The sequence below is a fragment of the Cavia porcellus genome, unplaced genomic scaffold (genome assembly GCF_034190915.1).
Source record: "Cavia porcellus strain 051 isolate PalLab524CR breed Dunkin Hartley unplaced genomic scaffold, mCavPor4.1 scaffold_7, whole genome shotgun sequence".
NCBI lineage: Eukaryota > Metazoa > Chordata > Mammalia > Rodentia > Caviidae > Cavia > Cavia porcellus.
The window spans coordinates 21,268,546-21,289,930 of NW_026947490.1; the positions used below are offsets into that span (position 1 = coordinate 21,268,546).

Genomic DNA, 21,385 nt, shown 5'->3' on the forward strand with positions numbered 1-21,385 from the left:
AAAATCTCCATCCTACCTGAGCATTTTGCCCCACCCCCGAGACTGTCCACCCCTTGCTTATCTGATTCCTCATGGCTGAGCTGGAATTCAGCCTGGAATATGGAGAGGTGGTTCTGCTCATAGCAGAAGGCCCCATGGAGTGGATAGAGATTCACAGAATCGGTGGGTATCTTTGAGCTCAAATAGTATCTTTCACTGACTGACTCCCTCCTTCTGTCATCTGTTTTCTTTAACCTCTTGCATGAGTTTTAAGGAATCCACAGGGCTTTGAAACACCTTTACACGGTTTTTCCCGATGAGAGGAGGAAATCCCTCCTATTTAGGACACCCTAGTTCCCAAATCTGCTCCAACTCTGTTCCAGTCTCACGCAGGGACTGACTCAGCCCTGACTCTCTCTGGGCTGAGACAGAACAGGTGGAAAAGTTGTCCGTGTGTCCTGTCCTCATTCTGCTATATCATGTCCCCAGTGTGCATCCGAGTCACCCCCAGGTAAGGAACTGAAAAAGTGCGTCTGGCACATGCCTCTGAGCTGGGCCCTGGCTCTGAAGTCCTGGCTGTCTGAGCTGAGGATACAAGTGCAGGTCGTGCACCAATGAAGAGCAGTGAGTGCTGCACACTGGAGCGCAGGAGCATCACTGTGCAGTCCTGCGTGGAAGGAAGGGCAGGGCCAAGGGCTACATTTGCAGAGAGTGATCCCAGCCTTCCTTGGATCCCGTGGCCATTTATCTCTGCTGATCTCCTTCACTGTAGTATTTATTCTACAGGTCAGGGAATAAAAGTCCTTTTCCAAACTGAGATGTTCTTCATAATGCAGGTGGCTCAGCTTTTACTGTCAAAGAGAGCACTGGGAAAACATCCTGCAAAAGTCAGTAGGAGGCTATGGTGGCTTTCCCTCATGAGAGCCCACCCTGCCTTCCCCAGGCTGGTCTTTATCTTGCTTTTTCTTCTTTTACTCAGCCCAAGCTTGCTCTGCAGAATCAGTCTCCCTACTCCCACCCTTCACTTTTACTTTCTGGAATTTAAAACAAGAAAGAAAAGGTCAATGGGAAAAAGTATTCAAACTTCCATGGAGATTTCCAGACATGTTTCCTAATAACAGGTTCCTGTCCTGGATCCTTCAGAGAGGTCTAGGGAAGCGGATGGGCCTCCCTGGGTGTGCTGGGTTGCGAGGGAGGGAGAGCCTGCTCCTTACTGTCACTGAGCCAAGGCATGCAACCTCTGTAGTAGGGTCAGGACTGTCCTCTGAGTCACTGGACAGCACTCACAGTGGCCCAGAGAGTTGATTGAGTATCAGAGGAAAAGGCACAGCTAGGCGCCCTGCTCAGGCTCAGGCTGTTCCCTCCTCTGTCCACAGCACCTGTGATGCAACCCTCCATCCAGGCCAGCAACACCACTGTCACAGAAGATGATTCTGTGGTCCTCACCTGCCTCTCAAATGACACTGACATCTATATCCAATGGATCTTCAGTAACCAGGGTCTGCAGCTCTCAGAGAGGATGAAGCTGTCCGAGAACAACAGCATCCTCACCATCTACCCTGTCAAGATTGAGGATGCCGGGGAGTATCAGTGTGAGGTCTCCAACCTGGTCAGTTCCAGAAAGAGTGAGCCCTTCAGGCTAAGTGTGACCATGACTGGTGAGTGGCTTCTCCTCTCCTACCTCTTCTGGAGAGTATTTCTCGCCCAGTAATGTGCAAGATGGATACAAGTCACAGGGAATGTATCAGTTGAGATACAAATATAGTAAAGAGACTTGCAAAGTGGTTAAGATCTTTGGGTCTGACTCCACAGTCACCCTCAGTCTTCACAGGGAGTTTGTTCCAGGAGCCCCACAGACACCACTACCTGAGGATACTCTAATGCCTTATGTTAAAGTGGGATAGCATTTACATGTGACTGTGAGAATTTTCCCACATATTTTTCTTTTTTGTTGTTGTTTCTTTTTACGACTAGGATTTAAGCCTAGAGCCTTCTAGCTGAGCTACCTCCCTACACTTTTTCATTTCTCTCTCCCTTTGGGGGGGGGGCATTGTTGTGGTCATTGTTGTTGTTTTTTTTTTGGTATCAGGGATTGAACTCACAACCTGAAGCCTGCCAGGCAAGGGCAGTACTTCTGAACTGAATACTCAGCCTATTTCTTTCTCTTTCTCTTTATCGTTGTTTATTTTGAGACAATCTTATTAGGTTACTAAGTTACCAAGACTGTGCTTTAGCACAGAATCTTGTGATTCTCTGGCCTCAGCCCCGCAGAGTGCCAGGTCTGCCAACATGAGCCACCACACTCAGTTCTCCCATATACTTTAAATCATCACTAGATTATTTCCAATACCCAATACAATGTAAGTAATTCTTGTACTGCATTATTTAAAGAATAATGACAAGAAAAGTTTCTGTACATTTTCCACGTGGACCCATTTTTTTCTGAGGAGTTTCAAACCTCAATAGTTGCTCAAATCCAGGGATGCAAGAAAGCCAACCATACTGAGTTTCTCATCCTAAGTTTGGCATTTGTTGTGTCACTTTGCAGAAGACTTTTTTCTTGTTCTATTTTTGTGTGAACTTTTCTTTGCGATGTGGTAAAATATACACAACACTTATTATTTTAACCACTTTGATATGCACAGTTCCTTGAATTTGGTACATTCATATTGTTATGTAACATTCCCACTACCCATTTCTGGAACTTTTTCATCTTACCACACTAACACTTTATACCCAGTATACAACAACTCCCCATTCCACCACTGCCCAGCCTCCAGTAACCCCTTTTAAGACAGTGATAGTCTATTGTAGGGATATACTGCTTTATGAGGTGTACCTCATTTGGCTTATTCATTCAACCATCAATAAAATTTAGGGTTGTTCCCATATTTGGCCTATTAATAATTCTGCTATGAAATAAATATGCTCAAATCTCTTATTTCAGTTCTTTAGATATATACCCAGCTGTAGAATTGCCAAATGAGAAAATAAATTTTTTTTGAGAAAGCCCTATACTGAGTTTCACAGTGACTGTCCCATTTCACATTCCCACCTACCCACTTGCACACAAGTCCCGATTTCTCTACAGCCTCACAGACACTCATGTTTTCATGAGAGATATCCTATTGGGTGTGAGGTGGTTTCGCTTTTAACCTCCCTAATAACTAATGGTATTGCACATCTTTTTATATGCTTATTGATCATTTTTATATCTTCTTTGCAGAAATGGCTGCTCAAACCTGCTAGTTACTTGGATTGTTTGGAGATTGTTGTGGTTGTTAAACTGTGATAGTCTTGCTTTGTCATTTTGTTTTTTAAGACAGGGTCTCCTTCAATATGTAACTTATCAACTGGTGATTTCTTACCTTTTATTTTTCTGTAATTCTGTATTATTTCTTCTTTTTATCTCCATGTATTTTTTTTTTACTTCTTTCTCTTTAAATTAAAAAAAACTAAAATAAAAAAGACAGGGTCTCATTATGTAGTCGGGCCAGCCTTGAACTCACAATGATCATCTGCCTCAGTCTTCCCAGTGCTAGGATGACAGGAATGTGCTCCAAGCTTGATTGCATAGAGAGACACATTCGTGTGATGTTTACAATGTGATTTTTTAATAGTTATCTATAATTTCTATGGTATTTGAAATATACTGTGTTAGTACTTTGAAATATACAGTATCATATACTAGGGCCAGGGATTTGGCTTGGCATCATTAACAACTGCCTGGCAAGTGCGAGGTTGAGAGCTCAATCCCTGGTTCCAAAAAAAAAGAAAAACGAGGAAGAGAAAAGAAAAAAATCCTATCATATACTGTAACCATTTCATTGTGAAATACATCTCAAAACACATTCCTCTTGTCCAGCTGAAACTTTGAACCCTTTGACCAACTTCCCATTCCCTCCTCCCCTACTCCCCAATCTCTTGCAGCCATTACTCTGCTCTTTATTTCAGTAAATTCGGTGTTTTTTGCATTCTACATATGAGCTAGATTACACACTATTTCTCTTCCTGTTCCTGGATTATTTCACTAAACCAGTGAAATATCCGTGCTGCCGGAATCACAGAAGAGCCTTCCTTTTCCAGGCTAAACAGTCTTGTCTTTATCTGCTCATCCACTAATGGACGCTTAGTTTCCATATCTCAGCATTGTAAAAATTACCATGTTTAAAACAGCAGATTAGTTATCTCTCCAAAAGATGATTTCAAATGCTTTATACACATATCCAAAAGAGGAATTTCTGGGTCATGGGTGGATAACATCCTTGCACGCACAGAAACTTCTAACCTTCATGAGGTCCAACTTATCTATTTTTTATTTAGTGTTGCTGCCCATGATTTTGCCGAGAAATTGTCACCCAATCCAACATCGTGAAGCTTTGTTCTGTATTTGCTGCTAAGAATTGCACAGTTTGAGCTGTTACATTTAGGTGGCCCATTTGGAATTAATTTACATATATAATGTTAGACAAAAGTTCTGCTTCTTTCATTTGCATGAATATTGAGGTTTCTGAATATCTCTGATGAAAAAAACCTTTGTCTCTGCATGGAACAGTACTAAAAGTCTCATCAAAAATAGCTTGGACACTGGAGTACAGTTGGATGGAAACAATAGCTTCTAGTATCCTGTAGCAGAGCAGGATCACTAAGTTAGATCATATTTAATTCTGTATTTCAAAATAAGGAGTAAGAATAATTTTGAATGTTCCCAACACAAAGCTGGATAAACGCTGAGGTGAAGGAGCCGCCACTTGCCCTGATCTGGTTGTCACACATTGTAGACATACAGTAAGTGCACATTGTACCCCATGCATGTATGTTCTTCTTACATGGCAATTGACATATCTAAGTAGTTTAAAGTCATGTGGCCATCCATGGGAGCATTCATTAGTGGGCTTTTCATTCTGTTTCACTGATTTTATACCTTTATTTGTGCTGATAGCACACTGTTTTGATTACTGTAGTTTTGTACTAAATTTTGAAATCAGGCAGTGTGAGTCCAAGTTAGTTCTTCACTTTCAGAGTCATTTTAAGTATTTGGGGTCTCTTGAGATTACATAGGAATTGAGGATGCATTTTTCAATTTCTGCAAAAAAGTGTCCCTGCATTTTGTTTTATTAATGGTGGTTGAAACTGGGGCCTTCACACTGAGCTACATCCTCAGCTACTACTACCATCATCCCCTTTTTTGCTCAGGGTCTCACTAATTTGCTAACTGGCCTGAGCTGGGCTTAAATTTGTGATCATCCTACCTCAGCCTCCCATAGTGCTAGATTTACAGGATGCATCATGACAACCAACTGAAAATGTCACTGGGCTTTCGATAGCACTCACACTGAATCCATTGATCATTTCCAGTAGTATTGTCATCTTAACATTGAGTCTTCCAATACCTAAACACAGGCAAGGTATAGTGGTGCGAACCTGTAATCCCAGTTCTTTAAGAAGGGAGTCAAGAAAAGGCCAACCCGAACTATATAGCAAGATCATGATTCAAAAAAAAAAAAGAATAACTTCCATTTATGTATTTTTTAATATTTTCAGCAAAGTTTTGTAAATTTGTTGAGTACAACTTTTTCACCTGCTTTAAAAAACAGATTGGTTTGCAGTACTGAAGACTGAACCCATGGCCTTTACACTGAGGTAGCTCACCAGTATTTTGATCATTGTTGTTTTTGTTTTGTTTCATTGAGTTAAAGTATTACCAAATTGCTAAATTGTCCAGGTTAGACTTGACTTTGTGATCCTTCTACCTCAGTTTTCTAGAACATTAGATTTATAGCCATGGACCACCATGGCCAACTTGAAGTTTACTTCTAAATACTTTATTATTATGGATGCTCTTATACATCAATTTTTTCTTAATTTCCTTTGATATTGCTCATGGTTAGTGTATAGAATACAACTGAATTTTCCATTTGATTTCATTAGTCTGTAATTGTTGAATTTGCTTATTAATGAAAGTAGTTTTGGTGTAGGATTTTCTATCGACAAGTTGTCATTTGGAAATGGAGATAAGTTTACTTCTTTCTAATTTGAAATCTTTCATTTCTTTTTCTTGCTTTGCTCTTGCTAGAGTGTCTAATTCTATACTGAACAGAAGTGAATGTAGCCCCCTGAATTGTTCCTAATCTTAGAAGGAAAACCTTCAGTCTTTCACCACTGAGTCTGATGTTAACTGTGGGTTTTTCATACATGGTCTTTTAGGTTTTTTTCTATTCCCAGTTGTGTTGTTCTTTTTGTTTCGTTTTGTTTGTTTTGTTTTGTTTTCCTGTACTGAGGATAGGACCCAAAGTGTGCTCTACCACTGAACTAAATTCCCAGCCCTTTTAATTTTTTTTTATTTTTATTTTAGAGAGGGTCTTGTTAAGTTGTCAGCAATAGCCTTGCATTTACAATCTTCCTGCTTCAGATTACAGGTATTTGCTATGGAATTTAGCCTGGTTTGAGCAGGGGGTTTTCTGTGTTTCTTTTTTTTTTTCCAAGAAAATGACTTGTAACAGTGCTTTTACTAATTCAGATCTATTCATATTTTTTTATTTCTTCACAATTCTTTGTATTTCTAGGAAACTCTCCACCCCACTTACGTTAACCAATGATTGTTATAAAATTATTCACAGCATTCTTCAAATATTTACTATTCTGAAGAACTGACAGTAATGTCTATTTCACTTCTAATTTTAGTAATTCGAATCTTCCTTTTCCTTAGATAATCAGATAAAAGTTGTCAGTTTTGTTCATCTTACTTGAAGAACCAACTTCTGGTATCATTGATTTTTGTAGACTATTTTTCTATTCTGTTTTATTTATCTTTATTCTGAGCTTTATTTCCTTCCTTCCACTAGGTTTCAATTTAGTTTATTCTTTTTCTATATCACTAATTCCTATTAGAGTATTAAATTGAAATCATGATTTTTAAATGTAGGCATCTACATCTATGAGTATCTTGCATATGATTCTCAATTTAGTTGAGCCTCAGATAACCCAACTACAAATTGTAATAAAAAAAAATACCTGCTTCGGGGTATTGTTCTAAATACTTCATGTAATAACCAACCCTTCAGGAAAATGCCACACATAGAGAAAAGGCCCCAGAAGTGTTATCTGCTATTACTACTGCAATTATTATGATTGAAATCAGACAGCCAGATATATTTCGTGTTAGCCATATGAAGGTAAGTAAGCTTTTCAGCAGTCTAAGCCCAGTGTGTCATCCATAAAACAGACATAATGACTACCTCACAGGGAGCCCGGGAGAACCCTCAGATCACAGTGCAGATCTCACCTGTGTGTAGAGGAAAGTGTGTAAACGGCAGCTTTAGACTGCAGTGCAGTTAGGCCTCAGAGAGTTTGTGTAAGACTGAGGGAGAGTTCTCAAGACAAAGTCTCCCAGCAGAGGAAAGCTGTGTCCAGCAGACCTGGGCTTCTTTATGCTCCTACTAACCACAGTGAGAAGCGAGGTCTCTATGCAAAGGAGGTGATGAATTCTGAGTGTGCTATAACCTGCGCCTGCTGTCAAGCAAGCCCTTGCCACAAGAGAGCTGATAAGCACATATTCGTGGCCAGCTCAAACAGAACCCTGTGAAAACAGATGGAACCACAAAGGATAGGAAGTTACAACATACAGAAATAACAATCAGCCTTCCTCATATTTCCAAAGCCTTCAGATACCTGCACAAAGGCCAGGATGGAATTGTGGGAAGATAAATCACCAGTGAGGGGATGCAGATTACAAAACCTGCAAATCACCTCACCGAAACCCTTTCCATAAGATGTGTACTTGTCGAAGGAAAAAATAGAGCTACATCATGTTAAGAACTGTGTCTCAAGACACCTCAATGCAAAGCAGTTTCAATTTCATTACCTTTTCTCTTTTCTTTCCATGGCCAATAATCCAGAAAAAGAAAGTTCTGGTCTCTCCGTGGGGGCCATTGTCGGCATCGTGATTGCAGCTGTAGCTGTGGTGGCTCTGATAGCCGGCCTGGCATATTTCCTGTTTTTCAGCAACACTGGCAGGTATGCTGTGCTTTCCACTTCTTCCATTTCCTCCAAGGCTCTCTGCCATGCTCGGGAGAGGGACAGCACTTTTACCCCTCCGTCTTGGGGCTGGATCTCTTTTTCACCTTCCTAAACGCCACTTCTCAGTCTTAAGTCCAGTGGGTCTTCCTGCTCCTGCCCTCGTGCTCCCTGTATTCCGCTGCCTCTTGGGTATGGTTTTCTCACCCCTGTATAGTTCGAGGAACAGAACCAGTTATGCTCCTCTATCCCCCCCAGTTAGGAAGCCAAGGTCCGAGAAGGTGGACAAATGAGGAAATGAAAGGAGCAGCAGGAGAAAGTAAGTGACTACTCTGTTGGCCACAGTAGCAGGAGGAGGGAGGAAGGGGGTTCAAGAGAAAGGAGAAACCACCAGAATCCCCTTGGACAATAAGCAAAATAAGGGGGAAGAAACAAACTCCTCCTATACAAACAAAATAGGAGGGGCCCGAAGGTAAGGGAGGCACAGAAGGGTCAGCAAAGACTAAATCTACGTGGTGGGGGATGTAGCTGAGCAGCAGCTTTTGGCTTGAATTTGACTTCAGCACCAGGAAAAAAGAAATGTAAATGTGGACATCTAGCAAACAGGAAGGGAGGAAGCAGGAACTGTGGGGAACTTGAAGAAAGAGGACTAAGAGGAAAAACAATTCATAAAATGAATTGACATCAAGGAGTGTCAAGGAATTATCTGCTAACATGTCCTTCCTAAGCCAGGGACCAAAGGTCCTGCACTTGGGAATAGCAGAATAGTGTCTGATATCTATTTAGAGCAAGAGACCAGCACAATCTCACAGAGCACAAACCCTCAGTCTCCCATTGCAGTAAATAAAGCCACTCACCCAGTGAGAACGGGTGTGTTCGACCATGTGCCCTACACTGGCAGAGAACCCTAGATTCACCAACTACGCTGCCCAGTCTGAATTGTTCTGCACTTGCCAGCCCTAAAATGACACATGTCCTTAAACCCTTCCTACTCACAAGAGTCCCCTGAGACATAGCCTGAGGAGAAGCTCACTCCACTGGACCTTTGCAAGCCATTTCATCACCTTTACTCCTTCCCTGTTGCCTCTATTATGCATGTGGGCCCTCTCCTTGGTGAGAATTTCCTTGGCTGGTGGGTGCTGTGGGTGCTATGGGCCTTCATTGGCCCTCCTTCCCTTGGAGCATGTTGCTAGGAAATACGTGTTGGGGGAGGGGATCGAGGCCTTACATACCAGTCGAAATCTTCAGAAGTGGCCTGAAGCCTCTTGTGACTCTATTCCTCACCCCTCATCTGGTTCTAATGCCCTCAGTCTGAGCCACAGATTCTGAGGGAAGCCAACTCCCTAAGTGATCATGGAGTTTGTCCCCTAGGCCCCCCCAGCAGCCACCATCTGCTACCTCCTCTGGCTAAATCCCAAAGCCATAAATCAGCTTTGTACTTCCATGGAGTTGTAATTCTGCTTTTGCTTCCCCAGGACCGGCCCCCTCTGATAACTTCCCTGACAAGGTAAGCACAGCCAGGCTCCCTGGCTGATTTTCTCATGGAAATGTTCCCGGAGAGAATGGGTTGTTCCCGAAGACACAGATGTGAGATCAAGTTTGGACCTAAGATCCTCAGTACAGCACCAAAGAAGGATTGGTTTATCACTTCCATGAGTCCACCTCACAGCAAGGATGTAGACTTTGGAATTACCCACACCGAGGCTGTGTGTAACTCTTAGCTGTGAAGACAGCTCTGTGACCCTTAACACATAACATCATCCTTTAATCCTCAGTTTTGTTCACAAGGAGATTAAAGTGTTGATATGAGATAACATGTGTTTACATCATAAGTATAATTTTACAGGGTGTGAACATTCACAAGATTATCACACACGTGAAAACAGCACCCAATCAAGACACTCTATGTCTACCCACCAAAAAGAATCTTTCCAGTCTCCTCACTACAAGACATGACCATGGTCCTAACAGCACACCCTTTAGGCACCTGTCTTCTTTCAGTCAGTGTTGTTTTATGAGATTTGCCCATGTTGCATGTGTCTGTGATTTGCTCCTTCTCACGGCTCTATTACCATATTCCACTGTATCACATCATCACCATAATTTATCCCTTCAAAGGGCCATTCAGCACCATGTCAGCAAGTAGAGAACAGCCCTTTTCCAAAGCTAAATGTTTCTAAGAGGTGACAGCACAGAGGTTGGAATCATGCCAGGCACAGTGAGGTTCCATGACAATACTTTAATTTGAGCTTAATTTAATTTAATTTAATTTAATTTAATTTAATTTAATTGAAGGATGCTTGTATTTTACAGGTGGATGAAATTGGATATTCTTTCCTGAGCTTCAATAACCTGCAAACAAAGCAACCAGCTTTACACTCCCCGGTCCCCACAGTATCAGAAACAGCATATTGAGAAGTGAAAAAGAACTGACCCAACCTATCCTGTCACAGCACTGCTAACCTACTCCATGGCCTCCCTGGAGATTTCTTTAAACTCTGAGCAAAAGGAAAACCAGCCCTCTATTCTGTTCTCCCACATGCAGCATCTCCTGGCTCAAGGGCTCCCTCCAATGTCAATAGATGAAAAAGTACATCAGGGAGTCTGTAGAGAACCCAACTTCATGGTCATTGGCAAAGCCAATTTTGGGAGACAGTTGCCAGCATTCCCTGCTGCCCCCTTTTCCCAGTCTAGGTTTGTTTGTTTGTTTGTTTGTTTTTTGTCTTTTTCTTTTTCTTTTTTATCGGTACCAGGGATCAAACTCATGACCACACACTTGCAAGGCAGGCACTTATTCTGCTGAGCTAAATCCCCAGCCCCTAGATTTGTTTTAAAGTTATTTATCCAGAGCATACGCACTTCTTCCTGTCCCATTCTGTCCTACCAGAATGTAACTTGAATTTGCCATCCTTTAAGGGTTTTTTCCTTTTCTAGTTAAGTGCATGTGCCAAAAAAAAAGAGAGAGAGAGAAAGTAAAATCAATAGTGACTTTTCCTTTCTCTCCAAATTCTCATGTGAACCTGCCATACTCAAGAAAGTCAGATATGGAACCAGTAGTGTCCTTGGTAATTCTATATTTTTGTCTCCTGTCACGGGGTCTAAACACCTTGCTGATTTGCTAGTATACCATCTAAGCCCTTTGGCAAGCCTATCAACAACTGGGGACATGATTTGCAAAGCCTCACAGGTAACTCCTAATGGAAAATGCAAAAGTGCACATATATCTTTAATAAGTAAGAGGGCTTTATTCAAGGAAGTGCCTGGAAAAGGGGAAACTGCAGCTTTACAAGGAAATTCAACTTTGAAGAGAGGCAATCTACTAGAAAATTAGGAAAAGGACAGAGTTACCCTTCATTCATTATTTAAAGTTATTGGTAAAGAATTCACAACTGGAGGCACGTGATCTTTCCCTTTTCTGAGACATTCTACCATTATAAATTGGGTAACTTCTTACTTCTGTAAAAAGAGTTATTTTTACTTATCTGTGTAAGCTGATCTGGCCACTTTGGTATATAGAAAGCCACCAAAATCCCCTTGGCCAGGAGCCTCTCGAGGCTTTCTTCTCAAAGAAAAAATAAGAAGAGGCTTTGCTCATTTATGGCAGAAACAGACCTGGCTCAGTTTCCAGCCACATCACACCAGCTGCCTTTCTATCCCTTGTTGCTGCCTGTCAGTTTTCTATGTGTCTGCCCTAGTGTCTCAGGAAACCTTGGCCTCTGCCAGGGTGTGTTGGAGCCCTGAAAAGTGGGAGCCCCTAAAGGGAACCACAGGCTCCTGCTGATGGCTTTGTTTACAACCTGGGAAACTGCATGGTGCTGATGCCCCTTAGGAATCAGGACCACAAGAGGCTGTGTGGGCATGAGGGTTACCCTACCCTGGTTTTCCTTATCGGCCTCTGAAAGTTACCTTTTCTCTCAAGGGCTCTATGAGTCCAAATGGGACTTAGAATAAAAACGGAGAAGAGAAGGAAGGCAAATGTACTCCACAAGGAGCCTTTCGCAAAGACGAAACATCTTTGGGGCTGTACAGAAAGGTTTTATTTGATGTTCACTGATCGCGTGCTATGCCTAACAGGTCTCCTCTAAGAGAATTCACTGGGAGTTCTCCTACTCAGGTACCTCTTCCAGGGATTTCTAGCCCTGACACTGACTGTGTACACTTTCCCTCCTCCAAGCTGTGCTGAATTATTTAATTTAGCCTGGCTAAAGCCACTTCTGATTCTTTGTAAAATTTTCTCTATATTTATAATAAAAATATATATCAGACATCGATATGCTGCTTCATGTTAACACTGCATTAGACAGTGTCTTCCTTACAGATAAAAGAAAAAATGGCTTAGTGAGGAGTCAAAGGAAGCCCAGTTTGAAATCTGTAGGTATGGATGCAGAGATCAGAGAATTGACTAAATCCGTTTGCACCTCCACTGCCACAGTGAGGGCAGCTGGGAGGAACCTGCTGGAAGGAACTGCTTGTCTTCCTCTGGGAAAGAAGGTGACTTAAAAGTGAGAGACTTCTTAGCCTCTTCATGAGGGGCGGAAACACCTCCCACACAGGTGACTAGTGAAGCAGAGGCAGCCACACAACTGTCGCTCTCAAGCATCTCCACAGATGGTCCTGTGGAGTCTCCAGTACCCTTCCACGTCTCCCTCCTTATGAGTTCCCGTGTTGTGCCCTCTTAATTATCCTGAACAGCTTTCATTTATTCCACTTTAACCTATTGTCTCATTTTCAACTCCTGGAAGCAGCTGAAATGTGGGTGATGTCTTTTCCTGCTTCATCCCCTGTTTCTCCTGACCTAAGACCCTAGAAGCAGAAAAAAGTAAGTCTCCATCCCTTGATCAAACTCAGAGGTAGTTTCATGCTTTCACATCATCTAAGTCCACAGGTAACCTTCCTTTCTGGGGCTTCTCCCTGCAACCTAAATATTCCTCCTCACACCACAGCCAGGGCCAGGCCCTTCAGGTCTCCCTCCACCCTGCCCTCCCCTGGGCTTCACAGCCCTCCCTGCGGGGGGCTCCTTCATCTACTTCCTACTGCTTCCCTGAACTCCTGGCTGCCACGTCCAAATGCAGTCTACACAACTCCTGTAAACCGGCTTCCCCTCGGCTCACTCCTTTATCTGAGTGACTCCCCCGAAGATCTAAAACAGTGGTGGCCAACCCATAGCACAGGTGTTTTTTTCTTTTAAAACAAAAGAGAATAATGCATGAGGTGATCTTTCCAAATTAAATTCATAGCATTCAGGTTTAATTGCAGTGTTGGTGCTTTTCCATACATAAATGGGCTTGAGGTTGCAGTTGGGCACTGGTCTCTAAGACATTTGCCATCACTGATCTAAAATGTCCCCAAAAGGCACAGGTGTTCAGCAGAGGGTGGAGCTTTGGGAAACGTGTTGGATTATGAAAGCTCTGACTTCATGTGGATCAGTGTATAAATAAGTTCAGAAACTGAGTGGGTTCACTAGGGGAGGTGTGTAATTGGATAGAGAAGGTCATTAGGAGCATGGCTTTGAACATTACATGTTGTCCTGGCCCCTTCTTTTCTGGCTCCTTCATTCTCTCCCTTTCTGGCTGCTGAGGGAAGAACAGCTCTTCCCTGCCACACTCCTCCATTTCTGCCTTTCTGCTTCCAGCCAGCTGTTAGGAAATGCTTAGGAAACTGTAGCATGAAGCACAGGTGACATGGAGAAAAACAAAAAGTTGTTGGAAGAGCATGCAGTGTGATGGATGTGAGATAAACTCTTCTGCCAGTCGCAGAGACATAATCCAAAAAAATTGTTGAAAAATTGCTGAACTTTCAAGGACTGACAGTAGCAAATGTTGAGTGCTGCTGGAAATAAAAATGGACAACCACACTATAAAACAGTTTGGAATGCCACTGTGCTCTCTCTGGCTTCAGTGGCCTGCTCTCACCCTGGAGCATATTTTTCTTCCTACCTTTAGCAAATGTAAACCCTCGCTTTAAAAAAAGTGTGACAGTTTTCTTATAAAGTTACAGATATACATCTATAATCTCACAAACCCCCTCCTATATACCCAAGAGAAATTGAGACATATATCCACATGAAGAGTGATGTATGAATGTTTACAGCACCATTAATTTATAAATAAAAAAGAATAGAAATAATCCAAATGTCTACTGGCAGATGAATGAATAAACTAATTGTGGTGTGGACACAAGATGGACACTAACCTGCAATGAAAGGGCCAATTGCAGCTCAGGAACTGCAAACAAAAAAAATAAGAAAGAAATGGAAGAAAGAATAATAACTGTAGACATCCCTGAAGTTCTAAGGAGACAACCTGAAGATGATGGTTACAACACTAACAGGAGGAAGCGGTTAGTGAACTCCCATGCAGGCCCACATGCTAACTCCTTTGCAGTCCTGTGGGAAGCATTTTGCCATCAGTGCAGCCTTGTCAGCCAAGGAGAGGCCTTGGCTCCAGCACACAGAGGCGGGTGCCAATGTGAACACACATTATATTATGGCAGGAAACAATGTTGCCCTGAGTAAGGAGGTGGTGGGTGGGCTGAGGGTAACCTTGGATCACACTCTCCCATTGCTCCTTCTCGTCCCATATGAACAGGCACCATATAAACAGGTGACTTCAATTAAGCCTTTTGTTTCAATTAAGCAAAGTGCCACAAACACTGATAGCAGCCAGGAAGGGCTCTCTCTCAACCAGCATTTGTTGACTCCATCCACACTGCAGTCCACAGACTGTGATGAGCCTGCACCTTCAAGAGGCGAAACACCAAGCCAGAAGCACTGCAATCCCTGAGGTGGTCCCCGTGTCATAGCACCCACTGGCACAGGCTGTCCTAGAGCAGCGCCTGGCCCCAGCCCATGTGCGCACAGCAGGACACACCAGCCAACAAGCCCAGGCTGTGCCTGCATCTGGAAAAGAAGACGCCTGTGAACAGCAGATCACCTTCCTGCACCCCTAATGAGGAAGGGAGGGCTGTGTTTGCTGGCTTTGAATGGAGAAATGAAATACAGGAGGTGTTCTCCTAGAAGCTTGTACCTGACAATTGTACCCTCATAAGTCATGACATATGTGGATATATGTTTATATATCCACCCTCTTACATTTATGGTGCACAGCATTTGCTACAATTGCTTATAAAACTTCCAGAAATTCTGGGAAAGGCATCCTTTTCTGAGAAGTATCCCAAGACTTTACTGAGGCACTTGAATCTTCCCACGGTTCTTAGCAGAATACCATGCCTACCTCTTTCCAAAGACAGCCTATGTCACTGCCTGCAGGGGGCGCTGTGGCCTCAAGAGCCTCAGGGCCGCTGGTTACAGCCTGGTGGTACTGTAGGACTGCTGCTCTGCTGGCACCCAGGATTCAGAATTCACAAATCTCAGGCCTGCCCGGGGGCCTCCAGCAGAGGTGGGCTCTGTGATTTTTGATTTGTCCACATATTGTAGCATTTCTGTTAAGAATTACTTTCTGGGTTCCCAAATGTTCTCTGACTTAACTCTTGCTATTGCACAGGACATTTGTGATGACAGGCAATGCATTTATCATGAAATGCCCACAACATGGGCTATCCTGGTTGTCACTGAAATTCTTACTGAGAATCATAGTGTTTAGTTAGTTGTTAGCATAAAAGTATTTTTGAGATAGCATCTGGCCAGTTGAGGCTGGCCTTGAATTCATTGCAGCCCAGACTGGCTTCGAACACAGGGCAACCCTCCTTCCTCAGCCTCCCAAGTGCTGGGATTGCACATATGCATCAGCACACCTCGCTAAACAAAACCCTTTTGCAGCCTGTTTTCGTTCTTGTGGTGAGGATGAATGACTCTGTGCAATCTATTTTAGTTTGTACATGGAAACCACCAGGAAATCCCAAAGTCTTCTAGAAGCCATTGCTATCAATGGAAAAGAAAAAGTGCAGCTGTACATTTAGATTCCCTCTATGAAATGTTATTTTCAGCACTTAATGTAGCATTGCCTGTCTTGTTTAAGATTTTATAGTCATACTTTGTTGAGTAACGTCATGGTTCACTTTCTAGAAAATGTTATTTTTGGTGATCTAAATAAAAAATATTTCTGTTTGAAAAAACAAATAAATAAACAAAAGGAAAAATAGAGTCCTGCCCTTGGACCCCAGATGTCTAGCGTGGAGGAGAGGTTACTTCCATGCCCACCCACCCACTCACCCTCAGGGACACCCCCCACACACCTGCTAGACCTAATATTGCTGTTGATCTTCTGCTGCCACTCCTCCTCCCAGAATCTTAGACTGCAGTGAATTGGCTGTGCTGGTGAATGGGAGACTCAGTGGCCCCCTGTCCAGACAGGAGAACTCAGTGGGCTTCCGTCAGTGTGGTGAGTTTGCCCCTAGACATAAGGTCTTCATTGGGTAGAAAGGATCAGTGGTGGGGTTCCTCCCAGCTATAGGACTTTGGCGAGCTTTGGCAAGAGTGTGGGTGAATACTTCCTCCATACAGAGAACATCAAGTGGGTTCAGGGGGTGACAATAAGGCCTCCCTCAACCTGGAGAGAATTAAAAGGGCTTATGAGTCACCCAGTGATACAGTAGGTTCCCAGCCAAGACAAACACTACAGATAGGGAGATCTGGTGACCTGGAACAACCTAAAGACATAGTAACAGTGGAAACTAAGGGTTGACTTACATCAATACTCCTAGGTTAGTCAGCCTAGGAAAAATATAGGACTCACCCAACAGGCCCTGCAGGAAGAATTCAGATGAATGGCTCTCCTCTTCACTATGGTACCCAGCAATTGGACAAACATCAACCATACAGTAGGACCCTAAGTTACACTACCAATACTTGAGACTAGTGGGATTGAAAGACCAAATATTAGACCAAAAGGTGAAAATGACAAAACAAAAAAGCAAAATGCAATCTCAGACATCTAGACCATCAGGAACAAGTATAGGAAACATTGAAATAGAGGACTTTAAAAGTCATACATCTGAAATCCATGAAATAATAGCAAGTGAAGTAAAGAAACAAATCCTTGAGGCTATAGAGGAAATCAAATTAGAAATAGTTTCTCATGTAAAGACAGAAATGACAACCTTAATAAAGGAGTTGCATAGCATAGCTAGAGACACATAGATTTTTTTAAAAAGTACAGAAGCATGAGAATCTGATTGAAATATTGAATGAACAATGTAGAAAACAAGCAGAATGCATGAAACAAATTCAAAGAGACATCCAACAAAGAACAGTTCTATTGAAAACTGACAAAACTGTTTAAATGAAGCTGAGGATAGAATTTCAGACCTTGAGCACAGTCACAGCTAGCAATCATGAAAGGATAGAAACTTTTAAAATAACAAAGCAGCGGACTTCCAGGAGAACATGGCAGACAAATAACAGCAGCCACAGAGGCTCTCTGAGATTACCAGCTTAGAATCCAGGAGCGGTGCCATGTGAGGAGTCCTAAGCGAGGGGAGATACACCCTGCTGACCCAGGAATGAACTAAGCTGAGAGAAACCAACTAGAAATGCAATCCTGATGCTATAACAGGAACAGATAAAATCTCACCGCTGAAGCTGGATCCCGTGCCATTGGAAGCCGCAATTTGAATTTCCTGCTGACACTACTGCATCCCAATCGGCATGGCAGGGAGACAGACGCACAAAAGCTCTGAGAGCAGTAATCAGTGAACCAAACAGCATTGAGAGCAGGACTGGCAGGGAGCCCTGCATCATCCTGCGGTGAGTGAGAGAAATGGGGACCCTTTCATAGACTAGGAGGCTGCAACAGAGGACATTCTAGGAACAGGCAGACTAGCCGGAACAGGGCCCTGCAGTGACTTTAGTCACATATTCCCCTCTCAAGTGGGATTGGTGGGGAGCGCTTGGCCTGGTGACTCTGCTGACTAAGACCCAGTAGGCTAGGCTAAATCAGGTCCCTGCGTCTGGCGGTGCACCCTAGCGGTGAAGCCTTCACTAGGTTGATCTGGAGGGATGGGCCCAGCAGAGGCTGCCCAGATCTGTGTCTCCCTAGTACACTGCAGTGGGTGGGAACACCTAGTCAGCAAATTCAAACAAACTGTAACAGACAAAGAGAAAAGAAAACTGGGCCTCCTACATACGCTTGTATGGAAGGAACAAAAAGTATGGGGAGAGGGAGCAATAAGAAAGGGTCCTCAGTCCCCAATCCTGAGAACACTGATCCAGGAAAGGTAAGTGCAAAGGAGAATGAGGACAGAAAACATGCAATATCAGACACGGCACCAATAGACCGGTATCTCCGGAGCCTCATAGATGAGTTCAAAAATGAAGCCTTTAATGAAATAAAGCAAGAAATAAGTAGAATAGTTAGAGAAATGCTAAGCACCGCCCAAGAAAAAACAGATGGTGCAATGGAAGAACAGGAAAAAAAGGGGAGAATTGTTTGACAGAGAAAATAGAGAAAACATAGAATACGTGAAGCAGGTTCAAAGAGATTACCAGGAAACTAAAAACTCTATTGAAAGCTGGCATAACAGCTTGAAAGAAACTAAGGATAGATTATCTGAACTAAAGGGCAGATTTGTAAGGTGGGAGCATGAAATGAAAAACTTCTTTAAAATAACAAGAAAAACAGCAATAATACAAAGGCTAGAAGATGATAAGATGATCTATAACTTAAGAATTAAGAACATAAAAGAAGAAGTAGGGACACAAACAAATGAACTACAAAAGCTATTCACAGAAATAATCCAGGAGAATTTCCCTAATTTAGCAAAAGGTAAAGATACTCAGATGTATGAGGCATACAGGACCCCAGCCACCTACAACACAAACAGAGCTACACCCAGGCATATAATAATCAAAATTCCAGAAATCCAATATAAGAACAAATATTAAAAGCCATCAGAGACAAGAAACAGATCACTTACAAGGGAACACCCATCAGAATTACAGCAGACTTCTCAGCACAAACCATCAAATCACAAAGAGCGTGGGGGAAAATAATTCAAGCTTTGAAAGATAATAATCTCCAGCCAAGATTGATATATCCGGCACAACTATACCTGGCAATTGATGGAAAAACAAGGTGCTCCCAGGATAAAGAGGAACTAGGGGAATATGCAACCACCAATCCAGCTCTACAGAGAATACTGCAGGATATTCTAAAAAAGAAAAATACGAAGAATCCAGAAATAGTGGCAGAGAGGCCACAATGAATGGAACAGAAAACAAAATGAAGAAGACAAACTGACAACTAACGACAGAAAAAGAGCTCAACAGAAATAAGGCAGAGAAAGTTGAGGGTAGGAACACCCAATTTGGAGAAAACAAGACATCATAATAGGTAGTGCTGATTTAATATCCTCTTGTTTTGAAGTCCCATCAAGCTTTTATTCTTCTGTCTCCATCTGTTTCACCTGTTGTATCTTATTGGATTTTATTATATGTGATAATATAAATAAAAACTTTTATAGACAAGGAGATTATACAGAAACCACTGTTTAAATGGCTGTGTTTTGACATGCGCTGTTTTGTTGTTATGCCCTCTTTTTTATCTCAATCTCCTTTTTATTATCTACTTTTTCATTTTTATCCTCTTAATAAGGGAAAAATAAATAAAAAATAGCAGGATATATTATAGTAACCCACTTTGATTTCCTATTAACTTGATTTGAAACCCTGTATTGCTCTCATCATCTTGTTTTGACTGATTTTCCTCTATTCTGCTATGCTTGATAGTACCAAGTTTGAAAGTATAGGCAACAACTATGAAGACAATAAGATTCATTATGACGCCCATTCTGGTTGACTATTATCTTTTTTTGAAATCCACTAATGTCTCCAATGTTTTGGTTTTATTGGTCTTATTCTTTACTGTTTTGTTCAATTTATTATAACTGATGATATAGGCAATTCTTTTTAAGATAACAAGAGGCATTATGGTAACCATTGTTGATCACCTTGTATTTTGTTTTTATATTATGTATTATGTCCATCCTTTTGATTTGACTGACTCTGTCCTGTTATGTCACATTTGGTTTTACTTTCTTCAAAAAAAAAAGTAATAAGAACTTTAGAAGTAATAAAAACCAAAATGTGTAATTGTCATTGTACAAAAGAAAGGAAAAGAAAGTGCTCTAAAAGATATAACTGCATATATATTTAAGTGTATAAGATAGATAACCATATTACTGAGTTTTGTTGGATCATTGAACAGAACTGTTTGCAGTCTCACTGTTTGAAAGTCCCCTCTATATGCTTTAATTTTGTAACTTGAACAACTATTTCTGAGATGACAATATGTAATTAACTAGTGATTTCCTACTGTTTAGTTTTTTCTGAAATTCTGTATAACTTGTACCCTTTTTCTGTTTTTTTCTTTTTTCTCCTTAAATAAAATTTTAAAAAAATAACAAAGCAGCATGAAATGACAATTCAGCAGCTTCAAGATGATGCCAAGCGAAACAATATCAGACTAATAGGCATTAATGAAGATGCAGGAGTCAATGCAAATGACATATGCAAACCATTCACAGAAGTAAGAGCAGAAAATTTCCCAAGTAGGCAAAAAAAATCTGATATACAGATAAGTGAGGCATATATAATTCCAAACAGTCACAACCAACATAAATCTAAACCCAGACATATAATTAAGATCGCAGACATACAGCTAAAAACAAAATACTAAAAGCTGTTAAAGAAGACTCAACTCGGGGCTGGGGATTTAGCTCAGCGGCATAAGTGCCTCCCTTGCAAGTAGGCAGTCGTGAGTTCAATTCCTGGTACCGATAAAAAGCAAAAAGACAAAAAAAAAAAAAAAAGAAGACACAAATCATGTATCAAGCAAAGCCCATTAGAATTACAGCACACTTTTCAACACAAACCCTCAAGTTAAAATGAGCTTGGAATGAAGCATTTCAGACACTGAAAAAAACAACTTTCAACCCAGATTGATGTATCCAGCAAAACTTTCTTTCAAATTTAATGGAAAAACAAGATACTTTCATGACAAAGAATGACTAAAGAAATTCATGTCCACCAAACAACCCTAGAAAGAGCGCTGAAAGACATACTAGATAGAGATAAAAATGACCACAATTTCCAGAACAACAACAGAAAGAAACCACCAGAAAGAGCACACAATTAAACAGGAGAGGAAAGCAGAAAACCAACAGCAGAAGCATAACATGACCAAGTTGAGTCAGTACATATCAGTTATAACCATCAATGTAAATGGCCTTCAATTCACCTATTAAAAGAAATAGATTGACAGAATGGATCAAGAAACACAGTCCAACAATATGCTGTATACAAGAAACACATCTGACTCAGAAAGAAACTCATAGATTAAAAATCAAAGGATGGAAAATAGCATTCCATGCAACAGGAATCCAGAAAAAAGCAGGGGGAGTTATTCTGTTTGCAGACAATGTGAACTTCAAACCA

At 41.6% G+C, this 21,385-nt stretch overlaps 1 protein-coding gene and 1 pseudogene across 4 annotated transcripts in view; both read left to right on the forward strand.

Annotated features, from left to right (window-relative positions):
- LOC100733578 (carcinoembryonic antigen-related cell adhesion molecule 1-like) overlaps positions 1-21,385 on the forward strand; it is a 74,097-nt gene that overhangs the window by 26,131 nt on the left and 26,581 nt on the right. Inside the window, exons 11-15 of one of the 4 annotated variants that reach the window (XR_010048638.1) lie at positions 1,356-1,637; positions 7,878-7,995; positions 8,254-8,314; positions 9,471-9,502; positions 10,309-12,266. The exons of 1 other annotated variant lie outside the window; for it this stretch is intronic. Coding sequence is in view for 2 of the 3 variants with exons in the window: in XM_063252825.1 (XP_063108895.1) it covers positions 1,356-1,637; positions 7,878-8,110 (515 nt within the window). In the remaining variant the exon portion in view is untranslated. Of the gene's footprint in view, positions 1-1,355; positions 1,638-7,877; positions 8,203-8,253; positions 8,315-9,470; positions 9,503-10,308; positions 12,267-21,385 lie in introns of those variants that run through there. 2 more of the 4 variants (XM_013146834.2, XM_063252825.1) reach the window with 2 other exon arrangements.
- Positions 12,762-15,320, forward strand: LOC100733860 (male-specific lethal 3 homolog; annotated as a pseudogene).